Source organism: Scyliorhinus torazame, chromosome 11 (assembly GCF_047496885.1).
Source record: "Scyliorhinus torazame isolate Kashiwa2021f chromosome 11, sScyTor2.1, whole genome shotgun sequence".
Classification (NCBI taxonomy): domain Eukaryota; kingdom Metazoa; phylum Chordata; class Chondrichthyes; order Carcharhiniformes; family Scyliorhinidae; genus Scyliorhinus; species Scyliorhinus torazame.
This window is the reverse complement of record NC_092717.1, coordinates 170,074,265-170,101,073: the sequence shown is the minus strand read 5'-3', so window position 1 is coordinate 170,101,073 and position 26,809 is coordinate 170,074,265. Positions and strand designations below refer to the sequence as shown.

The following is a 26,809-nucleotide window of genomic DNA, read 5'->3' as shown; positions in this document are numbered from 1 at the left end:
CAGTTTATTTGTTGGGTTATCTGAGACAAGTGCAAATCAGAATTTCAAACATACCCGACATATTTTCAAGCAGTGTCAGGAATCTCTCTCCCCCCTCCCTCACTGGATTCTATTTCTCCCCGAGAGGTCCCCCCGCCCACCCTTGGATTCTATTTCTCCCCGAGAAGTGCACAATTATTTCTTAATACTATGAATAATGTTTATGTTTTTTCAGCAAAATTCTAAAGATTTTAAGTGGATTTTTATGGACCGACTGCTGCTGAAACAACAAGTGGATCCAGACAGGATAGGAACAGACTTGACAATACTCAACACTCACACTCTGGCTTAATGTTCAACAACTGGCTAATTGGTTAAAGCAGTAAAGGGAAACCAGTACCCATGAAGCTGGATCTTATTTACATGCAGATAAAGGAAAAAAAAAAGCAAAGGCAACTTTTTGTGATGGCAAGAAGTTATTTCAGATTTATTTTCACAACGCAATAGTCGATTTTTAATAATAAATCACACTGCAAATTATTCTGCCTTTCCACATGAATTGCAAAAAGTGTCATTTTCAGAGATTAAGAAAATTACTCAATCAGTAGATTTTAACAATCGGTATTACAGCATGATTTGTCTTAAAATTGAATGGCACAAAATACATAGTAAGCTTCACACGTTTTGTGTTATAACACTGAATAAAATTAGAAATCAACTGCTGCAACTTCCGTTTACAGAAAACATGGATATGAGAGACAACCTACTGGGTTCATCTCCATTGCTTTTCACACCTGAAATTGTATTTGTCTCACTATGCACAGCATATACTGAACAGCAGGATCACTGACATTGTTTTAATACCAATGAACGCATGCAGTCTTCATTCAACCTTTATTGCTGGTCTTCACACAATTATATGGGTCTGTCCACAAAAGAAAAACTGGGATATGCATCATCATTTTCAAGTTTTCCATATGAACTGTGCACACAGTACAATTTTCAGCTCAACATGAAAATTACAACATTGAGAAATTCAAATACTTTGATGCAAGAATTGAAATGTAAATTCTGATCAGTATTCAGCATATGTCTTCTGCAGGTAAGTCAGTTAATTGTTCTACAGAGTTATAATGTTCTCCTAAACCATATGCATGTCTCATGTACCTGTAAACAAGGAGAAAGTATTTAATATCATGAGATCGGATGACATGAAGCAGTTTTTTAAAGAATAAGCACCATTAGCAAGTGTTCCAATTTCACAACAGCCCCACTCCAGACTGAACTCCTGACTGATTTTTTTAATATATTAACACCCAAATTGTTACAAGATGGCATATTCTTTGACCAACCATGACAACAGATTAATTCTTAAATCATTAAAACAGCACAGCTAGCAATTCAGCAAATGTTTCCTGATTTAATCTAATCTTCAATACTTGACCTCTGCTTACCCTGAAATAATGTAATTTTCCTTTATATTGACGAGTTGCACCATTGAAAATTACAGTATTTAAATGGCTGTTGCAACGGTAGTTACATAGTCGATATTTGAATTCTGACTCATCAGATTGGAAGTCATGTCTGCTCATACTGCTTTATTGTTTCCTCTTGCCCCAGCGAGAAGTGCTCATTGTCAACTTTAGCAGCGTCGACTTGTCAGAATATAGTGAGTCACTGTCAGCTCATGTTATCAAAAATATGTCAATCTACATCCACAGCAGGGGCTGAGGGGTTGTGTGCTCAAAGGTGGGTGTGGGTGGTATTTTCTTTTCCCAAGATAAAATTTAGAAAGCAGAGGATATGTAGTCAGTGGTGTGGAGCGGCCAGAAGCCAGCCTGAAACACGAAGGTAGAAAAGTGATTTGAGGCTACAAGGTCAGAGAACAGAGACCAGTGATGCTGGGCTCAGAAAGATCGTCTATGGACAACTCACCTTCAACAAAATAATTAATTGAAAAACAATACTCTGACAATAAACTAGTCTTGATTTGTTTCCAGCTTTTAGTACTTAAAATTTTTTTTTTTATAAATATAAATTTAGAGTACCCAATTCTTCTTTTCCAATTAAGGGGCAATTTAGCATGGTCAATTCACCTAGCCTGCACATCTTTTGGGTTGTGGGGGCAAATCCCACACAAACACGGGGAGAATGTGCAAACACCACACGGACAGTAACCCAGAGCCAGGATCGAACCTGGGACCTCGGCGCCGTGAGGCAGCAATACTACTCACTGTGCCACCGTGCTGCCCTATCTTTTAGTACTGATGTTTTATTTCCTTAAGTTTTGCTGATTCCCATATAAAAGGTGTTACCTTAACATGCAACTTAAACATGTGTCATCTACAGGCTAACAAGTAAATCTAAACTGAAAACACTCAACCGCAGAGGTTAATATCAAATTTGAAATGGAATATTTTGACCCACTTACGATTTTTATTACACAGAATAGATATAGGCAAGTCTGTTTCACAGGTAAGTAACAAGGATAACACTTAGTAGTTCCTCATCTTGGCTACACTGTGCTGAGCACAGGCCCGACTCTGTTCTGTGTGTAGCAGAAGGAAATCAAGTCCACTTAGTAGCCTGACAATGTGGAGGGAATGTCATCCAGACCTGCAGTCCCAGTTTCTGATCCACAGCAGTATTAGAACAGGCCACCTTTCTCTTCATTGCCAATATGTGACCAGGAAAGACAACATTTTAAAAGCAATATGTGGTCCTGGTAACATTTTCTCAACTTTATGGAATTTACGCTGGATCAGTATTATTGTAGTTTGTAATAAAATCCCCAGAATTTCCACTTACACTAGAATTACTGGTTTGCTTCCATACTCTTCGCCTATTGTGACTGGAGCAGAGTCAGCTTGTATCACCTCCACTGGCATTTTCAAAACGTGTGACAGAGCCCTCAACTGCAAGGAATTAAACAAATATAGAAGAAAAATTAGATATTTCAATCATTTTGCAATTTTGAATGAAACCCTAAAGCATAAGGGACGCGATTCGGAGGACTCAAGTTAAAGGCCGCTGTTTAAACGGCACATAGCGGGCTGTTTCGCGGCAGCTGTAGCGCTGAGAAACACCCCACTATCCAAAGGCACTATGCCGTTTATGGCCTTGGGGAGTATCTCCCTGACAACGTCACACCTAGAGGGATTTCCCGCTGGCAAGCAGCTTGCCAGCAGGAAAGGCTCTTGCAGATCAGGGCACCATTTTGTCCAGCAGCCCTGATCTCTCGTCCTTCCTACTCTCTCTCACCCCCCCCCCCCCCCCCACACTTCCCTGTCCATGACCACCCAGGGATCTCCAATGGGCAGGGAGACCCCTCCACCCCACCAGATGCTATTACGACTGGTCCACGTTTGGGTGGACCAGTACTAAGGTGAGGTTTCCCCCACGGTTCATTTAAACCATAGTTTATGGCTCATTTAAATATTCAGATCTGGATCTCGCCCTGCGAGTGCGAGATCCAGATTGCACCAGGCGGAGCGAGTAGAGTGACTCGCAGAGCCCGAGAACTACAGGCCGGTGAGCCTTACTTCAGTGGTAGGGAAATTACTGGAGAGAATTCTTCGAGACAGGATCTACTCCCATTTGGAAGCAAATGGACGTATTAGTGAGAGGCAGCACGGTTTTGTGAAGGGGATGTCGTGTCTCACTAACTTGATAAGAGTTTTTCGAGGAGGTCACTAAGATGATTGATGCAGGTAGGGCAGTAGATGTTGTCTATATGGACTTCAGTAAGGCCTTTGACAAGGTCCCTCATGGTAGACTAGTACAAAAGGTGAAGTCACACGGGATCAGGGGTGAGCTGGCAAGGTGGATACAGAACTGGCTAGGTCATAGAAGGCAGAGAGTAGCAATGGAAGGATGCTTTTCTAATTGGAGGGCTGTGACCAGTGGTGTTCCACAGGGATCAGTGCTGGGACCTTTGCTCTTTGTAGTATATATAAATGATTTGGAGGAAAATGTAACTGGTCTGATTAGTAAGTTTGCAGACGACACAAAGGTTGGTGGAATTGCGGATAGCGATGAGGACTGTCAGAGGATACAGCAGGATTTAGATTGTTTGGAGACTTGGGCGGAGAGATGGCAGATGGAGTTTAATCCAGACAAATGTGAGGTAATGCATTTTGGAAGGTCTAATGCAGGTAGGGAATATACAGTGAATGGTAGAACCCTCAAGAGTATTGAAAGTCAAAGAGATCTAGGAGTACAGGTCCACAGGTCATTGAAAGGGGCAACACAGGTGGAGAAGGTAGTCAAGAAGGCATACGGCATGCTTGCCTTCATTGGCCGGGGCATTGAGTATAAGAATTGGCAAGTCATGTTGCAGCTGTATAGAACCTTAGTTAGGCCACACTTGGAGTATAGTGTTCAATTCTGGTCGCCACACTACCAGAAGGATGTGGAGGCTTTAGAGAGGGTGCAGAAGAGATTTACCAGAATGTTGACTGGTATGGAGGGCATTAGCCATGAGGAGCGATTGAATAAACTCGGTTTGTTCTCACTGGAACGAAGGAGGTTGAGGGGAGACCTGATAGAGGTATATAAAATTGAGGGGCATAGACAGAGTGGATAGTCAGAGGCTTTTCCCCAGGGTAGAGGGGTCAATTACTAGGGGGCATAGGTTTAAGGTGAGAGGGGCAAGGTTTAGAGTAGATGTACGAGGCAAGTATTTTACACAGAGGGTAGTGGGTGCCTGGAACTCGCTACTGGAGGAGGTAGTGGAAGCAGGGACGATAGGGACATTTAAGGGGCATCTTGACAAATATATGAATAGGATGGGAATAGAAGGATACGGACCCAGGAAGTGTAGAAGATTGTAGTTTAGTCGGGCAGCATGGTCGGCACAGGCTTGGAGGGCCGAAGGGCCGAAGGGCCTGTTCCTGTGCTGTACATTTCTTTGTTCTTTGAGCCAGATTTGTGGCTCATGTTGTGCCCGGATCCGTGCTAGGGTCACTGAATCATGCCCAATACGGATGCTGAGATATCATGTGCAGTTAGTCGATAGTCCTTGCATCTTTGCGATATGAATTTAATTTAATTCAGTCTGAACAGGTGCAATAATAGAACTCACTGGTTTAAAAGATAGTTTTAAAAAAAAACAATTTTTCAATAACTATTAACATCTGCTTTACAAAAACCAGGTCAGAAGCATTAAATGGTTTGAGAGGTAGAGCAAGTGTGCAAGCAGGAAGATTTTTAATTTTCATTTAGTGATAACAATCTTTCCAACCAAAATGAAACAACATTAATTATCTCAGAGGACAAATAGCATTTATGGTAATCGTACAGAAGTAAAAATAGAATTCATGTCTCAATTTCAATGCAATACTTGGAAAGCAAAACTAATACTGATAAATGTAAAGAATGAAATCAGCCCTTGCAACTTTGATTTGGAGAAGCTCTCTGGAGTTCAGATGAACTTTGCCCAAGCTAAAGAAAAATGGCATGGACATTCAAATACACTCTTACTGAATGCTGTGGCGTCCTACGTTGCGCAGGCTATGTAATCAGAAGACAATAATAATGATAATCTTTATTAGTGTCACAAGTAGGCTTACATTAACGCTGCAATGAAGTTACTGTGAAAATCCTCCAGTCGCCACTCGGGTGCACAGAGAAATTCAAAATGTCCAATTCACCTAACAAGCATGTCTTCGGGACTTGTGGGAGGACACCGGAGCACCCAGAGGAAACCTACGCAGACACAGAGAAAACGTGAAGACTCGGCACAGACAGTGACCCAAGCCAGGAATCAAACCTGGGTCCCTGGCGCTGTGAAGCAACAGTGATAACCACTGTGCTACCGTGCCGCCCAGTGTACCATGAATAGAATCCACTGTGAAAATTTCAGAAGGATGGCATATCATTCACTTAGGCAGATCAGCACAAACTTCAGAAGAGTAATTAGGGATGAGCAACAAATGCTAGACTTGCCAGCAATGCTCACTTCCCACGAACACCAGGCAGAAACATCAAAAGCTTCTCATTTTAGGGCAGTGCAGTACCACAATGGGTAGCATTGTTGCTTCACAACTCCAGGGTGCCAGGTTCGATTCCCGGCTTGAGTCACTGTCTGTGTGGAATCTGCACGTTCTCCATGTCTGCGTGGGTTTTCTCCGGGTGCTCCAGTTTCTTCCCACAAGTCCCCGTTAGATGAATTGGGCATTCTGAATTCTCCCTCTGTGTACTCGAACAGGCGCCGGAGTGTTGCGTCTAGGGGCTTTTCATAGTAACTTCATTGCAATGTTAATGTAAGTCTACTTGTGACAATAAAGATTATTAAATGTTATTAAACAAGTGAAATGATTGCTAACAGACCCACTACTCTAAGAGGTGAGAGATAAATCCAGGGAGCGATCTACGGAGACAACAGATGGATGTTAGCAGATTGACTGAGCTAACAAGTACCAGGAAGAAAAGTGACAGAAGCCAAACTGCTCTGTTGGCTCATGTAAGTCTTCAATGAAATTAGTTTGGATGGCAATTATAAGAACCGTCACAAGGCAAATGTAGAAATGAAAAACAAAATCTTATTAAAACAAACAAAACTAGATTTTTCACTCAATCTGGTTAGGTTTATGAATTGTAGAGTAATCCAATATTTAATGGAATTAACTGGGAATTCACTTGGGTATATTACTGTCACAAGTAGGCTTACATTAACACTGCAATTAAGTTACTGTGAAAAGCCCCTAGTCGCCACATTCCGGCGCCTCTTCGGGGAGGCTGGTATGGGAATTGAACCGTGCTGCTGGCCTGCCTTGGTCTGCTTTAAAAGCCAACGATTTAGCCCAGTGTGCTAAACCAGCCCCTGTTTCTATTGTGCTTAGAGAGGCCCACAGCGTGATGAATAAATAAAAGGCTTAAGCATATAGCAACTAGAGACCCTTTTACAAAGGGAAAGAAATTGTTTTAGTTGGATATATTGTAATTGGAGCAGAATACTGTTAAGTGAACCTCTCTTAACTCTGCCAAGGAGAAACTGGGAGTTGCAAAGATGCAAGTTTCCGAAGGAACAAGTTACAGTCCAGGTCACCAGGGTTTGGGAAATAACATTTAAGAAGACTGAAGTTAAGAGAACTGAAATCAAGGTATTTATCAGAAGGATTCAAGGAAGAGTAAACAAACTATTTTGAGTTAAAGAGACAATTGCAGTTAACTAGATCTAAAATTGGACAGCAGACTTCAGAGGTGAATGAAACTTTTGATACCATTTTAATAATCTGGGAATAGAGAGTTAAAGCAATTGTGAACAGTTCGTACAGCGGTCAAGACGAAGAAATCCTAAAGGGATTGATGTAAAATCCTGGATGGCATCACGTGTTAAAAGTGGACTGGAAACGCTTTTTATAGGAGTCATTTGGAAAACATGGACTGGAGTTCGGCATGCAAACCACTAATGGAATGCATTATTGTGAACCAAGAATTTGAAGTCTGATTTTAAGAGTAGAGTTTGGAAATTCTCACGTGACAATCTGGGGGATTCGGAGGCAAAATCCATAGCCACTCAGGTTCAGAGCTACATGTGTGTATTTGACCACAATCATTTTGTGCTTAAAGGGACATTGTGTTAACGAGACCGGGTGTTCCGGTTTCTTCCCACAGTCCAAATATGTGCAGGATAGGTGGATTGGACATGATAAATTTCCCTTAGTGCCCAAAAAGTTTAGGTGGGGTTACTGGGTTACGGGGATAGGGTGGAGGCGTGGGCTTGGGTGCTCTTTCCAAGAGCCGGTGCAGACTCGATGGGCTGAATGGCCTCCTTCTGCACTGTAAAATTCTATGATTATATAGCAGATGGGCAGCACAGTGGCGCAGTGGGTTAGTCTTGCTGCCTCACGGCGCCGAGGTCCCAGGTTCGATCCCGGCTCTGGGTCACTGTCCGTGTGGAGTTTGCACATTCTCCCCGTGTTTGCGTGGGTTTCGCCCCCACAACTTAAAAATGTGCAAGCTAGGTGGATTGGCCACGCTAAATTGTCCCTTAATTGGAAAAAATGAATTGGGTACAAAAAAAATATATATAGCAGCAGACTGGAACTGTGGTTACTGGGTAGGAGGTGCACCTTTGATTCTCTAAATAAAAGCTTGTAACTGCGAAATGGTTAGTCTCCAGCTCTATCCTTAATCACCTGGCTTTCTGGATTAGTACAAGGTTGACATTGTAGGTGGTATCTGTCATTATACAGAGTCATTAATCTGAAAAGCAACTCTTTGCTTAAGGTGGTCTTCTATCCTTCCACATTGTCTTGCTGCAGGAGGTTTCGTAATTAAATTTAGTGCCAGCTATACTAGCCGTCAATCTATTCTACTCACTGTCTCAATTTAATTTATTTGCATCCTCTGAATTAATCACAGAATTGTTTTGGCGTAGAATGATGCCATTCGGCCCATGGCGTCTGCATCGGCTCTCCAAATGAGCATTGTAACTTAGTGCCATTCTCCTGCCTTTTCCTTGTACATTATTTGAATAATAATCATCTAATGCCCTTTTGAATGCCTCTATTGAACCTGCCTCCACCACATTTCCAGGCTGTGCATTCCAGACACAAACTACTTGTGTGAAAATGTTTTATCTCGCATCGGAATTGGTTCTTCTGCAAATCACTTTAAATCAGTGTCTCTCGTACTTGATCCTTTCACAAGTAGGGACAGTTTCTCCCCATTCACTCTGTCCAACCCCCTTCTGATTTTGAACACCTCCCTTAGCCTTTTTGCCAAGGAAAACAGTTCCAACTTCTCCAATCTATCTTCATAACGGAGGTTTCTCATCCCCGAATCATTCTGGTAAACCTTTTCTGCACTCTACCCTATGCGTTCACACCCTTCCTATTTTTTTTTTTTATAAATATATTTATTAAAGTTTTTTAACACAATTTTTCTCCCTTACAAACAATAACACCCCCCCCCCCCCAACAAAAAAAAACAAACGAGAAATCGCGCAGAGCAAGATATATACATGGCAAAATGATATATTTACACAGCTTTGTACACTGGCCCGCACCCGTACGTGCCAGTTTCCCCAACCCTTCAAGTTATCTCTTGCTCATCCACCCTCCCAGGCAGTCCCCCCTTTCCTCCCCCCCCCCTCCCAGGACATCCCCTCCATCCACCCCCTCCCATCGCAGAACATCCCCTCCATCCACCCCCCCCCCCCCCCCCCCCCCCCACAAGGTTGCTGCTGCTGCTGACCGACCTTCCTCTAACGCTCCGCAAGATAGTCTAGGAACGGTTGCCACCGCCTGTAGAACCCCTGCGCAGACCCTCTCAAGGCGAACTTAATCCTCTCCAACTTTATGAACCCAGCCATATCATTTATCCAGGCCTCCAGGCTGGGGGGGGCTTCGCCTCCTTCCACATTAGCAAGATCCTTCGTTCACACCCTTCCTTTAGTGTGACGCCCAGAACTGTACACAATATTCCAGCTGAGGTCTAAATAGTATCCCAAATACATTCAGCATAATCCCCTTGCTCTTGTACTCTTATGCACCCATTAATAAAGCCCAGGATGGGCAGCACGGCCATGCAGTGGTTGGCACTGCTGCCTCACGGCGCCGTGGTCCCAGGTTCGATGAAGGCTCTGGGTACTGTCCATGTGGAATTTGCACATTCTCCCCCTTATTCGTGGATTTCGCCCCACACAATCCAAAGATGTGTAGGCTAGGTGGATTGGCCAAGCTAAATTGGCAATTAAAAGGAAAAAATAAATTGGGTACCTACCCATGCGCCGCCCCCCCCCCCCCCCCCCCCCCGCCCCACCACCACCGCGCTGCCAACATTGACCCCACCAGACCACCTTTATAGACCTTTTCCACACAAGAGGACGAAGAGGACTTCGGCATGCTCCCGGAGTTCCCTGATGACTGGCCAGCATCAGCACCGCCACCACCGCCATCGGTGCCACCTCCAACATCGCCAGCACCGGCCTTGCCGCCACCGTTATGCCGCTCCCAACGAAGTACCAAAGCACCTTTGATGGAGTCCGGACCGTCAACATGGACTTTTTCGTTTTTTTCTTACCACTGTACATAACAGGGGGTGAATGTGGCGAACCACTGAATTAGGGGATGTAAGGTAGGACCTGCACTACAGGTTCACCGGTAGCCCCTGCCGGCTGGCTCTGCCCACTAAGAACTGTATAAATATGCATGACCTCTATTGCCCTGCCATTTCACCAGCTGCAGCAGGAGGCCACGCATCTGACTGTAATAAAGCCACAGTTGTACCCAACTTTAGTCTTTGTGCAATTGATCATGCATGACAGAGTATTTGGAAAATTTTCCCCAAAGTGACAAAATGAAGGGCTATGTTACACAAAAGGAAAAGAAAAACACATCACATCTTGTGTATCAATTTAAAACCTGACTCCTCCTCATTAGGATAGGAGTAAAGCAGTTACACAATCTGCTGGTTATGAAGGAGAGGGAGAACATTATTCCAGTGAAAGGACTAGCTTTTGTACTGATTGATTACTTCTATTATCACTTATGATTTAAAATATGATCTAAAAATAGCTGCAGTAAAATGACAGTCCCTTACCTCAAGTTGTCCACCCCAGGCTGCTGTGTTGGCAACCTCATCACAGTACTTTTCAAATTCCTCTGAAATAGAAATACGTTTTGAAAGTATGACGGAAAAAAAAGTTGCAAAGTGTACGATACAAATCGCATTATTTCATTCAATAAAAAGACTCAAGACAAAAGCTTGTAATTTATAAGTCCCAATCAGGAACTCCGCACGTGGAAATATTGTGGACAGATCTTACCAGCCTGTGGCATTCCAATGCAATATATCACCATAACAAAAATTGCATTGTTTAAACTAAAGAGCAAGAACTTCAAATGGCTGGATTAATTCCTGATAAGAGTATGGATGGTAACATAAGGATTAAGAGCTGAATTTGGCCATACGACCGCTCATGAATAATTTGCCATTCAATAAGATCATGAACTACACCTTTCCACCCTACTCCCATATCCCTTATTGCTAGTTGTACGTTGGTATTGGGCATTAATTGGAGATATTGCTTGTGCCCTACACAAAGGGGCAGGTCGAAACTGTTGCTGGTAGATGAGGAGGAGGTGCATGTTATTAATGTGTATCTCTGAAATAAATGCTGGTACAAAATGGCTCTACTCATACTCTTCACCACCTGGCTGTCTAGATAACATGGTAGGTGAGCATGGGTCCAAAAATGAGAAGGTTGGAAACTAAATAAAGTATTTTCAGACAGAAAACGAAAACCAGTGGCCATTGTGAAAAACGTCGGAAAGCAGGTATGGATTGTCGCGGTATGATTACCAAAGTTCTCAGGCAGAATGAGAAAATGACCAGCGGAACAATAAAGTGGACAAGAGTTACACCCTACCAAAGAGAAACAAGATGGCGTACTTTGCTTTCTACAAAGAAAAAACAGAATTTAACTATTTTTGTGAGGTGGAAGCCTAACACTGGTATATTGATGAATTCTTGGACCTTCTAATAGAGTTCCTGGATAAAATCTAGAAGAAAGATCATCAGTTAAATACTTGCAAGTCATGCTCAGAATTTGATAGATTGGGAGGCACAGTGGCTAGCACTATTGCCTCACAGCTCTCGGGACCAGAGTTCAATTCCGGCATCAGGTGCCTGTCTGCGTGGAGTTTGCACTTTGTCCCCGTGTCTGTGTATTTCCAGGTGCTCCGGTTTCCTCCCACAGTCCAAAGATGTGCAGGTTAGGTGGATTGGCCATGCTAAATTGCCCTTATTTTCCAAAACGTTTGGTGAGGTTACTGGGTTACGGGGATAGGGTGGAAGCATGGACTGGAAGTAGGGTATTCTTTCCAAGGGGTGGTGCAGATGCAATGGGATGAATGGCCTTCTTCTACATTGTAGCGATTCTACGATTACAGAAACAGATGTTCATTCCATGGAAAAATATATCAGACTTTCACAGGTTGACAAAATTAATTTTGGGGGTCACTGAATCAGTACTAGATTGTGCTGAGGTGTCTCACATGGGCAGGAAATTGGTTCTATTAGGTGTTTGCTTCTGGGAAGGGGGCACGGTTGGATCAAATTCTGCTGCCTTAAAAGAATCCTGGGGAAACAGGCATTTCCTTCATGGATCAAATGAGACATTCTGCAGTGTCACAAAGAATAGAGAATATAATGATTACCAGATTTCAAAATAGTCCAGGTACTGATGCAAGTATTGAAACATGGAAGAGTTAAAAGCAGGCAGAATGAAGATTAAAGTACCTTTAGCAGATATGGCTATTACAGCAGAAGACAAAATTGGAACAGCAATAATAGGCGAATGAATCCCAATCCCAGGATATGTCCAAGGAACAGTTATTATGTGCTTTAGGTGTCATTCAAAGTACCACTAAGTGATGAACTACCCAAAGTGAAGAGACAGCTTCCTCGAAATGACACATGAGAATTCTGAGAAGAGGATGAAGAGGATGTTGCTAAGTTTGCAGATGATACAAAGATCTGTAGAGAGGCAGGTAGTATTGAGGAAGCAAGGAGGCTGCAGAAGGATTTGGACAGGCTAGGAGAGTGGGCAATGAAGTGGCAGGTGAAATACAATACATGGAAAAGGGTGAGGTTATGCACTTTGGAAGGCGGAATTTAGGAATAGACTATTTTCTAAATGGGGAAAATGCTCAGGAAATCAGAAGCACAAAGGGACTGGAGAGTCCTTGTTCACGATTCTCTTTTAAGATTAACGTGCAGGTTCAGTCGGCAGTTAGGAAGGCAAATGCAATGTTAGCATTCATGTCAAGAGGGCTAGAATACAAGACCAGGGATTTACTTCTAAGGCTTTATAAGGCTCAGTTCAGACCCCATTTGGAGTATTGTGAGCAGTTTTGGGCCCTGTATCTAAGGAAAGATGTGCTGGCCTTAGAAAGGGTCCAAGGGAGGTTCACAAGAAAGATCTCTGGAATGAAGAACTTGTCGTATGAGGAACAGTTGAGGATTGTGTGTCTGTACTCATTGTGAGTCTGTACTCGTTGAAGTTTAGAAGGATGAGGTGGGATCTTATTGAAACTTATAGGATACTGCGAGGCCTGGATAGAGTGGACGTGGAGAGGATGTTTTCACTTGGAGGAAAAACGAGAACCAGAGGACACCATCTCAGACGAAAGGGACGATCCTTTAAAACAGAGATGAGGAGGAATTTCTTCAGCCAGAGGGTGGTGAATCTGTGGAACTCTTTGCCACAGAAGGCTATGGAGGCCAAATCATTGAGTATCTTTAAGACGGAGATAGATAGGTTCTTGATTAATAAGGGGATCAGGGTTATGGGGAGAAGGCAGGAGAATGGGGGACAAAAACATCAGCCATGATTGAATGGCGGAGCAGACTCAATGGGTTGAGTGGCCTAATTCTGCTTCTATGTCTTATGGTATTAGAATCCCCCCTCATCGCTTCCACCAACTGCGTCAAATTCAATTTATGTAGCTGTTCCCATCCCCGCACCACCTGGATTCCCAAATATCTAAAGCACACCCCCACCACTTTAAACAGCAGCTCGTCCAACCTCCTCTCCTGCCCCCTTGTCTGGATCGGGAAGACCTCACTCTTCCCCATGTGTACCTTATATCTGGAAAACTTGCCGAATTCCTCTAAGATGTTCATAATTCCCCCAATACCTCCCAGCGGATCCAATATATAAAGCAGATCAAACCCCACCCCCATCGCAATATCCCTCTCCAACTCGACACTATAAGCGCCATTGCCAGTGGCTCTATAGCCTAGGCAAAAAACAACAGGGAGAGTGGGCATCCCTGCCTTGTCCCATGGTGTAGTCCGAAGCACCCCAAACTCACCCGATTTGTACTTTCACTCGCTACCGGCGTCCTATACAGCAACCTGACCAAGTCCACAAAGCCCTGCCAAACCCGAACCTTTCCAGCCACTTCCCACAGATACTCCTGGCCCTCTGGGGACGTTATCATGTTTAATAACCATGAGAGCCTCTTCTAAAATTCCTCGAAAACACCATCCACCCACCACTGGGTCCAGAACGGCTCTTCCCCACCGTCTTTCACCTTTCCAATCTCCCTTGCCGCCTCCTGCTTCCTAAGTTGGTGCGCCAGCATCCTACTCGCCTTCTCCCCATATTCATACACTGACCCCACTGTCTTCCCCTTTGACACCGGCTTGATCTCCATCTGGAGCTTCTGCCACTTCTTCAACAACCCTGCCTCCGGGACCTCAGATAACCACCTATCCATCAGGAGAATCTCATCCACCAGCCTAGCCATCTCTGCCTGCTCTGTCCAGCCCTATGTGCTCGGATCGATATGAACTCCCCCTTAACCACCGCCTTAAACCCTCCCATAGCGTGGCGGCCAAAACCTCACCCGTGTCACTCAGCTTCACATACCCCCGAATGGCGGCTCTCACCCGCTCACACACCTCATCATCTGCTACCAACCCCATGGCTAGTCTCCACTGTGGGTGCTGGCCAACCCCCCACACCAGTCCACTTGTAAGTCCACCCAGTGCAGCGCGTGGTCAGAGGCCACAATCGCCGAATACCCCGAGTCGACCACTCCCGCCAGCAGAGTCTTATCCACCACAAACTAATTGATCCGGGAGTACACCGTGCACATGGGAGAAGTATGAAAATTCCTTCGCCCTCGGCCTCGCAAACCTCCACTGGTCTACCTCCTCCATGCGCTCTATGAATGCCTTCAGTCCTTCGCCATCGCCAGCACCCTCCCTGAGCACGGACTCGGCCGGTTCAACGCTGGCACAATAACCGTATTAAAGTACCCCCCCCATAATCTATCGGTGCGAGTCCAGGTCTGCGATCATCCACAACACCCACCTCACATCGTCCCAATTTGGGGCATAAACATTCACGAAAACCACTGACACCCCTCCAATTTCCTACTCACCATCACAAACCTGCCCCCGGGATCTAACACTGTACTCCCCCTCCTCAAACGCTACCCGCTTATTTATCAGCACCGCCACTCCCTGCATCTTCATATCTAATCCTGAATGGAAGACTTGCCCTACCCACCCTTTCCTTAGCATAGTCTGGTCCCCAATCTTCAAATGCGTTTCTTGCAAAAAGGCCACGTCCACCTTCAAGCTCCTCTGGTGCGCAAACACATGTGACCATTTGACTGGCCCATTGAGCTCTCACATTCCATGTGGCCAACTTGGTCGGGGGCACCCTGCCCCCCCTTCTCTGCCGATCAGCCATATCCCTTCATGGGCCAGCTCCCGGCCTGCGTCACGCGATCCTCCAGGCCCGCCCGTGGGTGTCACTGTCACCACCTTTGCAATCTTCCCCCTTCGCTAAACAAAACAACAATCTCATCCCCCTCTATCACTTTAACCACCTGCTCATCCCACGCTGCACTCCCGTTAACTAGCCCGCCCAGCTCGCCTGCCAGCCATGCCCATGACGCCAAACATCTGACCCCCCACTGATTCCCCTCCCCCAGTGCAAACAACAATACAATAAGAAAAAGGTTCACTCACCCTCCATGTTCCTCCAGCACCCCACCACAGAACCCCACAAAAACATCTTAAAAGAAGCGAGGTTCTCCCCTGATCATCATCCCAAAAACAATAGAACAAATAGGCCGAGAAAACCAACATCACCTCACACTTCCTCCACAGTTCAATGTCCTCCCTGTCCTGCCAGTTCATTGTCTCCGTTGCCTCCTCTGGCGCCCCAAAATAATACTCACGGCCGTTGTATGTCACGCAGAGACAGGTTGGGTACAGCATCCCGAACTTCACCCCCTTCTTAAAAAGAGGCCAGCCTTGACACGGTTGAACCCGGCTCTCCTCTTAGCCAGTTCCGCACCCAGGTCTTGGTATACCCAGAGCTCATTACGTTTCCAGGTACACCTACTTGTCTGCCTGGCCCACCGCAAGATCTTCTCTTTATCTAGGAACTGATGGATCCTCACCATCATTGCCCTCGGTGGCTCGTTCCCCTGCGGCTTCCTCACCAGCGCCCTATGCGCCCAGTCAACCTCCAGGGGTTGGTCAAAGACCCCCTCCCCCATCAGCTGCTCCAGCATTTTGGCTACATACGAGTCAGCAACCGCTCCCTCGATGCCCTCTGGCATCCCAACAATTCTTAAATTTTGTCTCCGGGAGCGGTTCTCCAAATCCTCCACCTTCTGCTTTAGCCGCTTCTGGGTCTCCCGCATCATTCCGATCTTGGCCGCCAACGAGGCAAGTTGCTCGTCGTGTTCCCCCGCTGCCTCCTCCACTTTCTGGATCGCCTGGCTCTGGGTCTCCAGCCTCTGCTCACCCAATCGATCCCCGCTTTTAGCAGGTCTACCACCTTCGCCAGGTCCTCCTGAGCCTCCCTTCTCTGCTGGCTAAACTTCTCATTCAAGAAGTCCACCAGCTGCTGTGTCGACCACTGGGCTGGTAGGGTTGATCCTTTACCCTCCGCCATCTTCATCTGTGTCGCGCAATGAGTTTCTTGCTCTCGCAGCTCCTTCTTTCTTGACCCTCTTCTGGTCCGCGAATCCATCCACTGACACCACCAGTAGAGTACAACATTCCTCCACCAGCTCTGCACCTTTTCCCACCAAAACATCCGCCCAGCAAACGAGGAAAAGGACCGAAAATACCGCCTCGAGCAGGAGCTGCCAAATGTGCGACCACTTACTCCATGGCCGCCACCAGAATTCCCTGCGGTGCATCTTGTAGATGAGTACACACTGCTGCTACTGTGTGCCGGTGGTGGAGGGAGTGAATGTTTGTGGATAGGCAATTTCTGGGTACATGCCAGCGTTATAGCTGCACTGGAACAGCTTGGCTAGAGGTATCAAAAGTTCTGGAGCAAATGTCTTCATTACTATTGTTGGAATATTGTCAGGCACCATAGCCTTTCTACTTTTCAGTACCTTCAGCCATTTCTTTATACCACATGGGAGTGAATCGAATTAGCTGAAGACTGACATCATTGAAGCTGGGGAACTCCCAGAGATGGATCATTCACTCAGCACTTGTGGCTGAAGATCTTTGCAAATCCTTCAGCTTTATCTTTTGCCTTCTGGAGAGTAGAAAAGTGTTTTTTGGGGGTGTAGGTCTCTGCGACCTGGATTTCCCTTTCCGCAATATCAAGTATAAATCTGGCTCCAAGTCAAGACGCTCTCCAGATGTCCAGCAACAGTCATATCATCAAGCAGGGTTAGCAGCCAATCACAGACAACAACCCAGGAAATGAAAAATACTCCTGTTTTACCTTGATTTTATAATAGCATGCACATCGTTTTATGATATTCTAGCTTCAACCCAACTTTAATAAAGTGTCAATTTTTTCCATTGTAATAAGAAAATCGAATCAACAAATATAAAATGATTCTTCCAGGGCCAGTAATGTTGTTTAGTAGTAATTATGAACAGAACAGGCCTTTAAAAGTCTAGTTATACCTTATTCAATAAGGTGTAATTTTTTCAAGGGATTTAAACAAAGACTGCAAGAGTAGAAACTTGCACCAGTTCAAAGATTTCCCATTTGCTGCAATCTGCAGGCTCCTGAAAAGTGCACCCTCTGAAGCATAGAATCACTGACATCAGTTTCTGGATTTCCACATTTGAAAATTAGACTCCGGTAGTTTCCGAGGAATAACAAAGGTAATTGCTGAATCGAGGTCAAAAGTTAGCACATAAATGAGGCACAGGAGACAGATTGGATTAAATTCTTAAAGCACTCTGGGGTTGCCCAAATGTGAACAGGATACTGGACATGTGTTCGGTAAAGTACACGAATGGCTTATATTAGAAGAAACAAATGGCACTACAATGTTTACTCCTTTGTACAACATAGGCCATAAAATATAAATATGATTGCAAGTTAATCAGTAACTACAAGCAAGTGAAGCACGGAGCTGATACTTACCAGGTGTATACATGTCTCCTGTATTAGAGTTACTCAGAAAAGGCAGGAAATCATCCACGTGACTTCGCATGTATTCAGCTGCCTGTATCCTTAACTCTGCAAGGGTCAATAGACTGTTCTGTTTTTTAAGTTGATCTTCAATAGCTTTGTACATGCAGTGACCATCAGATGGAATCTGCTTGATCTGCAACTGCCTTTTCGCAAGGATTTCAGCAAGTTTCTGATTTTCCAGGTGCCTGGCTCCTTTCAAATTCTCAATTTCAGCTTCAGCTATTCTCTCTTCCCTTTCTTTGTCCTGAGCAGCTTTTTTTTCCTTGTATTGGGAGTTGAAAATATATATAAAGATGATTAAAATCAATTAGAAAATGGAATTTCACATCATCTTGAACTTAAACCAGCACATTTGCCTCATGTTTTCATTTCTCATAAAATCGAGAGAAAATGCGATAAAATATTTGTAGTCAAAAAACACACCCTTCTCTTCTGTGCCTTTGATATCCGAGACTGCTCAATTGTTTTCTCATTTTCGATCTCCAATTCTAAATTTGTTATTTCATTGGTAGATGATTCAACCTAAAAGCGAAATAATATGATCAGAACTGAAAACTTCTTTCAGATACCCATTGTAACATAGCTCTGGAGCACTAATTCATATTATTACGGTCATAGCCCTTGTTTGACTAAATTCCAGGGGCAGAATACCAAGGCTTCCTGTTGCCTTACCAATTTTGAATGCTATATGATAGAAAACATGTACATGCGTCATTTAAATTAAACTGATCGATAGAATCTATATCTTCCCCCAGTAGTCATATTAATGAATAACGTCCTTTGTTTGTATATTATTGTGCATTTTTTTTAATATACGAAAAGATGACATAAAACTGCACAAAATCAGTACAATAAAGGATTTTAAAACACTGGCTAACTTGAGATTTTGGAGCGATTTATGTTGAAAGCATGTCACATTGTAAATTGCTGCTTTTTATTGGTTAGTTGGGAGTTGCTGAAGGTAGCATCGTTAAGGCACTTTGTGCCAGTTATTACATAGTTCTGGCTACAATTCCTGCAACTTGGGCAAATTACTGCATTGATAAATTTTATGAAATAAAATTAAGATTTGGCAAACTTAATATTTTTAATCCATCATTTGGTTGGTTTACAGAATTAGGCTCTTATCATTCACTTTCTTTCAAACTGTGAAAACACATAATAAATTGTATTAAGGTTTGATTATGGTGAAGACTTTATTGTCCTTTAGGGGCGGTGCGGTAGCACAGTAGTTAGCACTGTGCCTTCACAACACAGGGACCAGGTTCGATTCCCAGCTTGGGTCACTGTCTGTGCGGAGTCTGCACGTTCTCCCCGTGTCTGCGTGGGTTTCCTCCGGGTGCTCCAGTTTCTTCCCACAGTCCAAAGATGTGCAGATTAGGTGGATGGGCCATGCTAAATTACCCTTAGTATCCAAAAAGTGTTGGGTGGGGTTAATGGGTTGCGGGGATGGGGTGGAGATTTGGGCTTGGGTGGGGTGCTCTTTCCGGGGGCCGGTGCAGGCTCGATGGGTTGGGTGCTCTTTCCGGGGCCGGTGCAGGCTCGATGGGTTGGGTGTGCCCTCCTTCTGCACTGTAAATTCTATGTTCTTCCCATGCAAAGAAATTTTCACTGACAGTACTCATTCGTAAAAAGGTTTCTGTGGTAAAACTCCAATTTTGAAAATTCCATTGAGAATTGCATGTACCAGTACTTCTATAAATGATGAAGTGAGAATGAACTGGCAGATATCAAATGCAGCATTTTTTCTCAACTTTGTCTTAACCAATGAAAAAGCATCAGGAACTTGCAAAAATTCATGTTTCTTTTCAATGTTATATGTCAGTTTACTATTGCGATATTTATATACAAGAGATTGGGAATCGATTTTAAATCTGACAAGCCAGTTATTCAGAATGCATATAAACTATGAGAATAAAGCTTAAGATTTGTGTCAAAACCAAATAACCTTTCATTATTCTATTCAAAATAGGAGAAAGATTATCTGAGATTTGGGTTTGCAAGTTTAATTAAAGTAAGATTACTAATGCTTTTCACTTCTTGTGTGGTGAATCTTTCATTGTGACATTTATGCCATGTAGCAAAAGCAAGAATGAGAATGCCCTATGATTACAACTCTCAAACTGAGGATGCACCATGCACTGCTGCCAGGAATTTTCTATGATATATGCTGCCCAATTTAACAGTTTTATTTGAAAAAGGAATCTGATTTGAGGAATCTAAACACAATGCCATCCCCTCACCGTACTAGGTTTATCAAGTGACCGAGTGAGCTGTTTAAGTTCCTCCTCGTGTCTCAGTTCCAATTCAGCCTCAAATTTGGCAACTTTCTCTACCAGTTGTTTTCTTCTTTTCTTGTCATTTTTAGCGACAGCATTTTTCATTGCCTGTATTTTAGCTGCAATTCAAAGTGAAGGCATAAAATTTAGTCATTTAGTTTTTTCATATACAAATCATTTCTGCAAATGTAAATGTTGCCACAGTTCCAGAAGACCATGGGCTGCTCTCCCCTTGCCAGAGAGAGTTGACTGGTGGTCATTAACCGGATGATCACCCCACCTCAGGCTAGGAGCAAGGTTAAAAAGGTGGGGCAAGGTTAAGTGAATAACCCCAGCAGGTGCAGGAATTGAACCCTAACTGTCGGCATCACGCCGCATCACAAACCAGTCACCCAGCCAACTGAGCTAAACTACCGAGGACATGCCTATCTGGGTGTAATTTAATTGAGCAATTCAGTTAAATCATAACAGTGGTTTGGCACAATTGACTGGCTTGCTGAGCCATTTCGGAGGATAGTTAAGAGTCAACCACATTGCTGTGGATCTAAACGATAGAAATGATTTGAGTCACCTGTAAGCCAAACCAGGTAAGGATGACTGATTTCATTCCCTAAAGGGCTTAGTGAACCAGATGGGTTTTACAACAATCCATGTCACGATTGTCAATTATTGAGACTAGCTTTCAATTCCAAATGTATTAATTAAGTTTCATTAATCAATTAAATTAAAATTTCAACAGCTGCCAGACTGGGATTTAAACCCCTGTAGCAAGAGCATTAGCTTTGGCCTCGAGATTACTCGGGCAGTGACATTGCCACAACTGAAGGAAAAGTGTGGCGTAGTGGTAATGTCACTTTCTAGTGATCCAGCGGCCCAGGTGAATGCTCTGGGGACAGGTGTTCACTTCCCACCACGGCAGCTAGTGGAATTTAAATTCAATTGGTAAATCTGGAATTGAAAGCTAGTCTCAGTAATAGTGACCATGATGCCACCATTAATTCTTGTAAAAACCCACCTGGTTCACGAATGCTCCTCATGCGTCATCCTTACCTAGTCTGGTCTATATGTGACTCCAGACGCACAGTAATGTGGTTGGCGCGTATGTGTCCTCTGACATGGTAAGGCAAGCCACTCAGTTCAAGGTGAATTAGGGATGAACAACAAATGAAATGAAAATGAAAATTGCTTATTGTCAAAAGTAGGTTTCAAATGAAGTTACTGTGTCGAGGAGGCTGGTATGGGAATTGAACCGTGCTGCTGGCCTGCCTTGGTCTGCTTTAAAAGCCAGCTCTTTAGCCCTGTGCTAAAAAAATGCTGGCCTAGCTAACCTTGCCCACATCCCATGGAAGTAAAAAAAAAACACCACCGTCTCCCCCAACTCACCAAATCACCTTTGACAGTATCTTCAAAACCTAGGACCTCTACTGCCTAGAAGGACAAAGGCAGCACACACAAGGTAACACCTCCACTTGCAAGATACCCTCCAAGCGACACACCATTTTAACTTGAAACTATGGTCATGGTTTAACAGAAACTGTTTGAAGTGTCATGTTGGGGCGATTGGCGGGGTGTTTCTCGATGGCCACGTTGGCGAGATTGTGGCCTGTATTTAACAGCACTTAGTGCCAGAAATGAGCCTCCACAAGTTTGTCACCATCTGATTCACCTAACGCACGCCTCAGCATCGCCCGCTAACAAGGGGGAGCTGTTATTAAATGCTCCCTCACCGCTCACTCCGTCAACACACAAGCAGTGCAGCATGCAGACCGGTTCCTCGGTTGGCCTTGTTCTGTATCACAAACCAGCTGTCCAGATAAACCTGCCCCCCTTACTTACTAATCTAATAAACTAACCTGTCTCTGGCTGCATCTGCAGTAAAGGGACAGCATTCTTTAACTTCGGCATAAAGCCTTTTTTTTGAGTGCATAAACCAGCACTAAAATATAAACATTTAGAATTGTACCAAATACAATCCTTTTAAATAAAAAGTCTGTAACATTTGTTTCTACAAAGTTCTGTTTTTCTTAATTTAGCACTGAATATCAGATAGTTAACAGTTTTAATAATTGTACTAATGATATAAACTCAGTACATATTAATTGGGCTGCACAGTAGCAGTAGTTAGCACTGTTGCTTCATACCGCCAGGGTCCTAGGTTCGATTCCCGAATTGGGTCACTGCGTGTACGGAGTCTGTACATTCTCCCCGTGTCTGCGTGGGTTTCCTCCAGGTGCTCTGGTTTCCTCTCAAGTCCCGAAAGACATGCTTGTTAGGTGAATTGGGCATTCTGAATTCTCCGTGTACCCGAACTGGCGCCAGAATGTGGCGACTAGGGGATTTGTTTACAGTAACTTCATTGCAATGTTAATGTAAGCCTACTTGTGACAATAATAAAGATTATCAAATGCAATGACAGTAGATAGAAATAAATGCATTAGTGCCAACGCTTGTGAAAATTATCAACTCATGTAAATGTAATATTTGTTCAAGCGCAATGAATGTATTGTTGCCAATGCAGTGTATGATTACTGATTAATAGGGGGATCGGGGTTATGGGAGAAGACAGGAGAATGGGGGATGTGAACCATATCAGCCAATATTGAACTGTGGAGCAGGTTGGTTGGGCCGAAATGCCTAATTCTGCTCCTATGTCTTCTGGTCTTATGCCAATGTAAATGTAACATCCTCTGAATTGCCATGTTTGAATGCATTTAGCCAATATTGCTTGGTGTACCTTAAAGTACCTTTGAATGATGATTATCACTTTTGCAACGTACAGAATTTTTTTCCAATGCACCAATGTCTTTGGATTTTGATATATTTGCTTTATGAATGAAGTTTATTAAAATGAACTTTGCTCTTTAGCCAGTAAAATTAAATTTTAAAAAACCTATCCCAAATTTCTATTTCATAATCTTTAAAACAACAGTTGTTGGGAAAGAGCGACCATTCATCGTCATTCCAATGTTAACATAATTTCCTCGTTCAACTACCCAGACTGTGCAAACCCCCCACCCACCAGATTTGTTTCCAAGCTCTTCTGTGTACAATTGTTCGGTAACCAAATGAGCCCACTGCCAAATATTACTTTTAATTTAATAACATTATATAATTACAAAATAAAATGTATTTGATGTCAGCTGCGACTCACCCCTGACTCAAAGTCCCAGGTTCAAGTCCCACTCAAGGACCTGACCACAAAACTAGGTTAACACCAGGTCGGTACTATTTCGGGGGCGAGTTATCTTTGGCGTCCCGGTCAATATTTACCCTTCAATAACTCAGACAGCAGTTTCTGGCCACCTTTTGCAGAGCTTAAAAGTGATTGAGAGGTGCTGTGGTCAGGGGGAAACGGGCAGGAAAATCCCCGAGTGGCGGGCAGGACACCAGGCCGCGTGTAGCTGGAAGGAGGGAGTGAGGCCTTCGGCCGGGGATCGGCAGCTTGCCAATTACCCCAACCCGCTAAAATCAGCAGACAGGCGGTGTAAATTAATGCAGACCCTTCGCGAGCCGCCGGCATTCGACAGACACCCGGCCCGGGAGCTGCAAAATCTGCTGCAAGATCAGGCACCGAGCAGCCGCTTCCCGGTCAAGGGGCCGCTCTGCTTCCCCCTTAAACTTCTCCAGGTTTCACCTACCCTGCAATTCTTTCTTTTCCTTACGGTGCTTCTTAAAAAGCTTCTCCTCCTCCGTTTCTATTTCTTCCATGGTGTTTGCAGCGACCCGCTTCTTTAACTGATGTACGGCCTGTGACTGTGAAGCTCAGACATTGAGAAACATCTTCCTCTGCAACAGAACCATCCCCTTTCAACTCTCACCCCAATACTAATTAAAGCTGCATCACAACGCGGACTTCTTCATAAACTCTGTCAAAACAGGACAGCACATCGTTCATAGTGTCTACTTTCATTGGAAATTCTGTAATCAGAACCATTTAATAACAATCGTTTATTGTCACAAGTAGGCTTCAATGAAGTTACTGTGAAAAGCCCCTAGTTCCACATTCTGCCGCCTGTTCAGAGAGGCCGGTACGGGAATTGAACCCACGCTGCTGCCTTGCTCTGTGTGGTAAACACCACTAGTGATATATTGTATGTATTACGGCACAGCCCGTATATTACAGGTACAACGGTAAATCCCTGCCTGCTGGCTCTGCCCAGCAGGCGGCATATAAATGTGTAGGCTCTCCTGTGCTGCTTTCATTCTGGTTCCAGCTGCGGGTGGCACAATATCTTGTGCAATAAAGCCTCAATTATTTCACCATTCTTGTCTCGTGGTAATTGACGGTACATCACTCTGCATTAAAAGCCAGCTGTTTCGCCCACTGTGCTAAACCAGCCCCGATCTATTATACTATTTCAGAGTATCATACTTTTTCAACTTAAATCCTATAACCAATTACTGTGCCAAACACCAACCATATTTTGAGTGTGCAACCCTAGTCAAAATTCAGTTGACAACTTGCATTTAAATAGGAAGTTTAACATGTTAAAATGTCCCAGAACAGGAAGGTCACAAACCAAAGATTTGACTCCTCGGCACATAAGGAGATCCTGGTAATCAAAAGTTTGAAAGAGGTAGGTTTTTTAAGGAGGGAAACAAAGTAGAGGGATGTATTTCAGGCTGAATTCCAGAGTTTAACTGGGGTCTTGGCAGCTAAAGGCACAATGATTGCAACAATTAACATTTCGGATGTTTGAGAGTCCAGAATCAGAGGAGCAGATACATTTCAGAGGGGCAGCATGGCCAAGGAATGTGTGTTCATGGCACAGCCAAACAAGTTGATTATCAGCATTCCACCATATGCAAATAGTAGGCAATTAGAGTGGGAGGCATTTCTTGTCAGCCACATGTTTAAAGAAAGTTGGAGCCTCCAGCATCACTATCCACAGCTCCAGACTGCCACTTACATGTAAAAATGCATGTTGTCACTGCAAGTCAAACTGATCAGTTTGACAAAATGTGTGAAGGAAAAGGTAGGAAGGAAAGGCTAAGTGAGAAGTAAATTATCTTCTATGGAGCTGGTAAGAAAAGGGAATCTTGAAGGAAGGACTAAAGAAAAAAAATTCCAAGACTCACTAAGATACTAGAAATTGCAGGAGCAGAGGCAAGCTATGACACAGACAAGAAGACCAGATAGCAATGAGCGGAGGCCCAAGGCGACAAGCAGTAGCGGAGAAGCAAAATCAAGTGAAGGAACAATTCCAGGGCTCGGTAAAAGCATGTAATCTACTCTACCACTCCCAGAACCATTTCAGAGTGTGCAAAGCCACAGCAGACCCAGAAACAGAACCACTGGAGAAAAAGTTTCGCAAAGTTCCAAACTGCTTCAGGATTACATTAAAAAATCAGGTTGATGCACTATCAATTATGACGAGACGAGAGTGGAGTGTAATCGAGGCTTTATGACGCAGAGATGTGTCGCCTCCCGCAGCTGCTGTCGAAATGGCTGCAGCTCGGAGAGCCCACACATTTATACTCCGCCTACTGGGCGGAGGCAGCAGACAGGGATCTACCCCCGTACCTGCAGTACAGGGGCCTTACCGTAATACCCCTCGTATGCGGTATATACAATACAACAGTGGTGACTACCACACAGGTCAGCATAAAGTATCACTAATAACATGATGGAGACTTCAGTTTCTTATGAAGTCCCACAAGTTTTTGACTCTTCTGCATCCAGAATAACTTAATCATTGAGAGAGCTAAGTTTAATAGAAGAAAACAAGGACCAGATGAAAACACAGGTTTGTTTATCAATGATCTCGATAGACTGGCAGGAAACTGAACTAATATAATTGAAAGGGAAAGCTGATTCGTAGAAGGATCATTGTCGGAAGCAAAGCATTATCGGGTCTCTTGTAGACAAGGAAGTATTTAACTGGTGAAAAAAGTTCACATTGCGACACAAATGGAACTTCGAGAACAGAATCAGCTGGTTGTTTACAGGAAAAGAGAGGTCCTGTGGAGAAGATCAAGTGAGACCATTTAATTTGTAGGCCATGAAATGGAAGGCATGCCCAAGCCCAGCAAAATGGGAAAAGGTGTGCCAGCTGGCATTTTAAAATGATCCTGGTGTGGCGGGAGCATACCAAACTAAAAAAGTATCAGCAGGCGGGGCAGCAGCTGAGGGGTGGGTGGGGCGACAGGGTGAAACAATTGTAGAAAACTAAACCACCTTAAAACTGTTGCTCCGAAACACTGACAACCGGAAAAAGAGTGAGAACATTTTAAAGCACATCCATGTGCAAGGAGTGGAATAACCGGAAGAACAGAAATTAACTTTCCAAAGGGAGATAGCTGACACTGAAAACACAGGAGTGTTAAACTCAGCATATTCCACAGAGTTTAAATTAGACACATGAGCGAGGGTTTCTATTTTATCAGATGATGAAGTAAAATGGCTCAAATAGATTCCATTGCAACCCTCACCTATTATGTTACAAGATCCCGGGGGACTACAATTAAAATGAAAGACCAGCTCATGGTGTAGCTGAACTGTAAAGATTGAGAAATCTTCGAACCCCCCGCTCTGTCAGTCAAAATCAAGAATGCTCTCCAGCAAGCAGAAAGGCATGCCTAAAACTGTAAAAACTGAAATTAATCTGTAACC

General features: G+C 43.9%; 1 protein-coding gene across 1 annotated transcript; it reads right to left on the bottom strand.

Annotated features, from left to right (window-relative positions):
• Window positions 1-436: 436 nt before the first annotated feature.
• On the bottom strand, window positions 437-24,208 carry otud6b (OTU deubiquitinase 6B). Its single transcript, XM_072467995.1, has 7 exons — window positions 23,835-24,208; window positions 20,161-20,315; window positions 18,341-18,439; window positions 17,867-18,179; window positions 10,528-10,589; window positions 2,788-2,894; window positions 437-1,146 (listed from the first exon to the last, which is right to left on the bottom strand). Exons 1-7 carry the CDS (start codon window positions 23,902-23,904, stop codon window positions 1,062-1,064), a joined length of 891 nt encoding a protein of 296 aa, XP_072324096.1. The 5' UTR covers window positions 23,905-24,208; the 3' UTR covers window positions 437-1,061.
• Window positions 24,209-26,809: the final 2,601 nt, after the last annotated feature.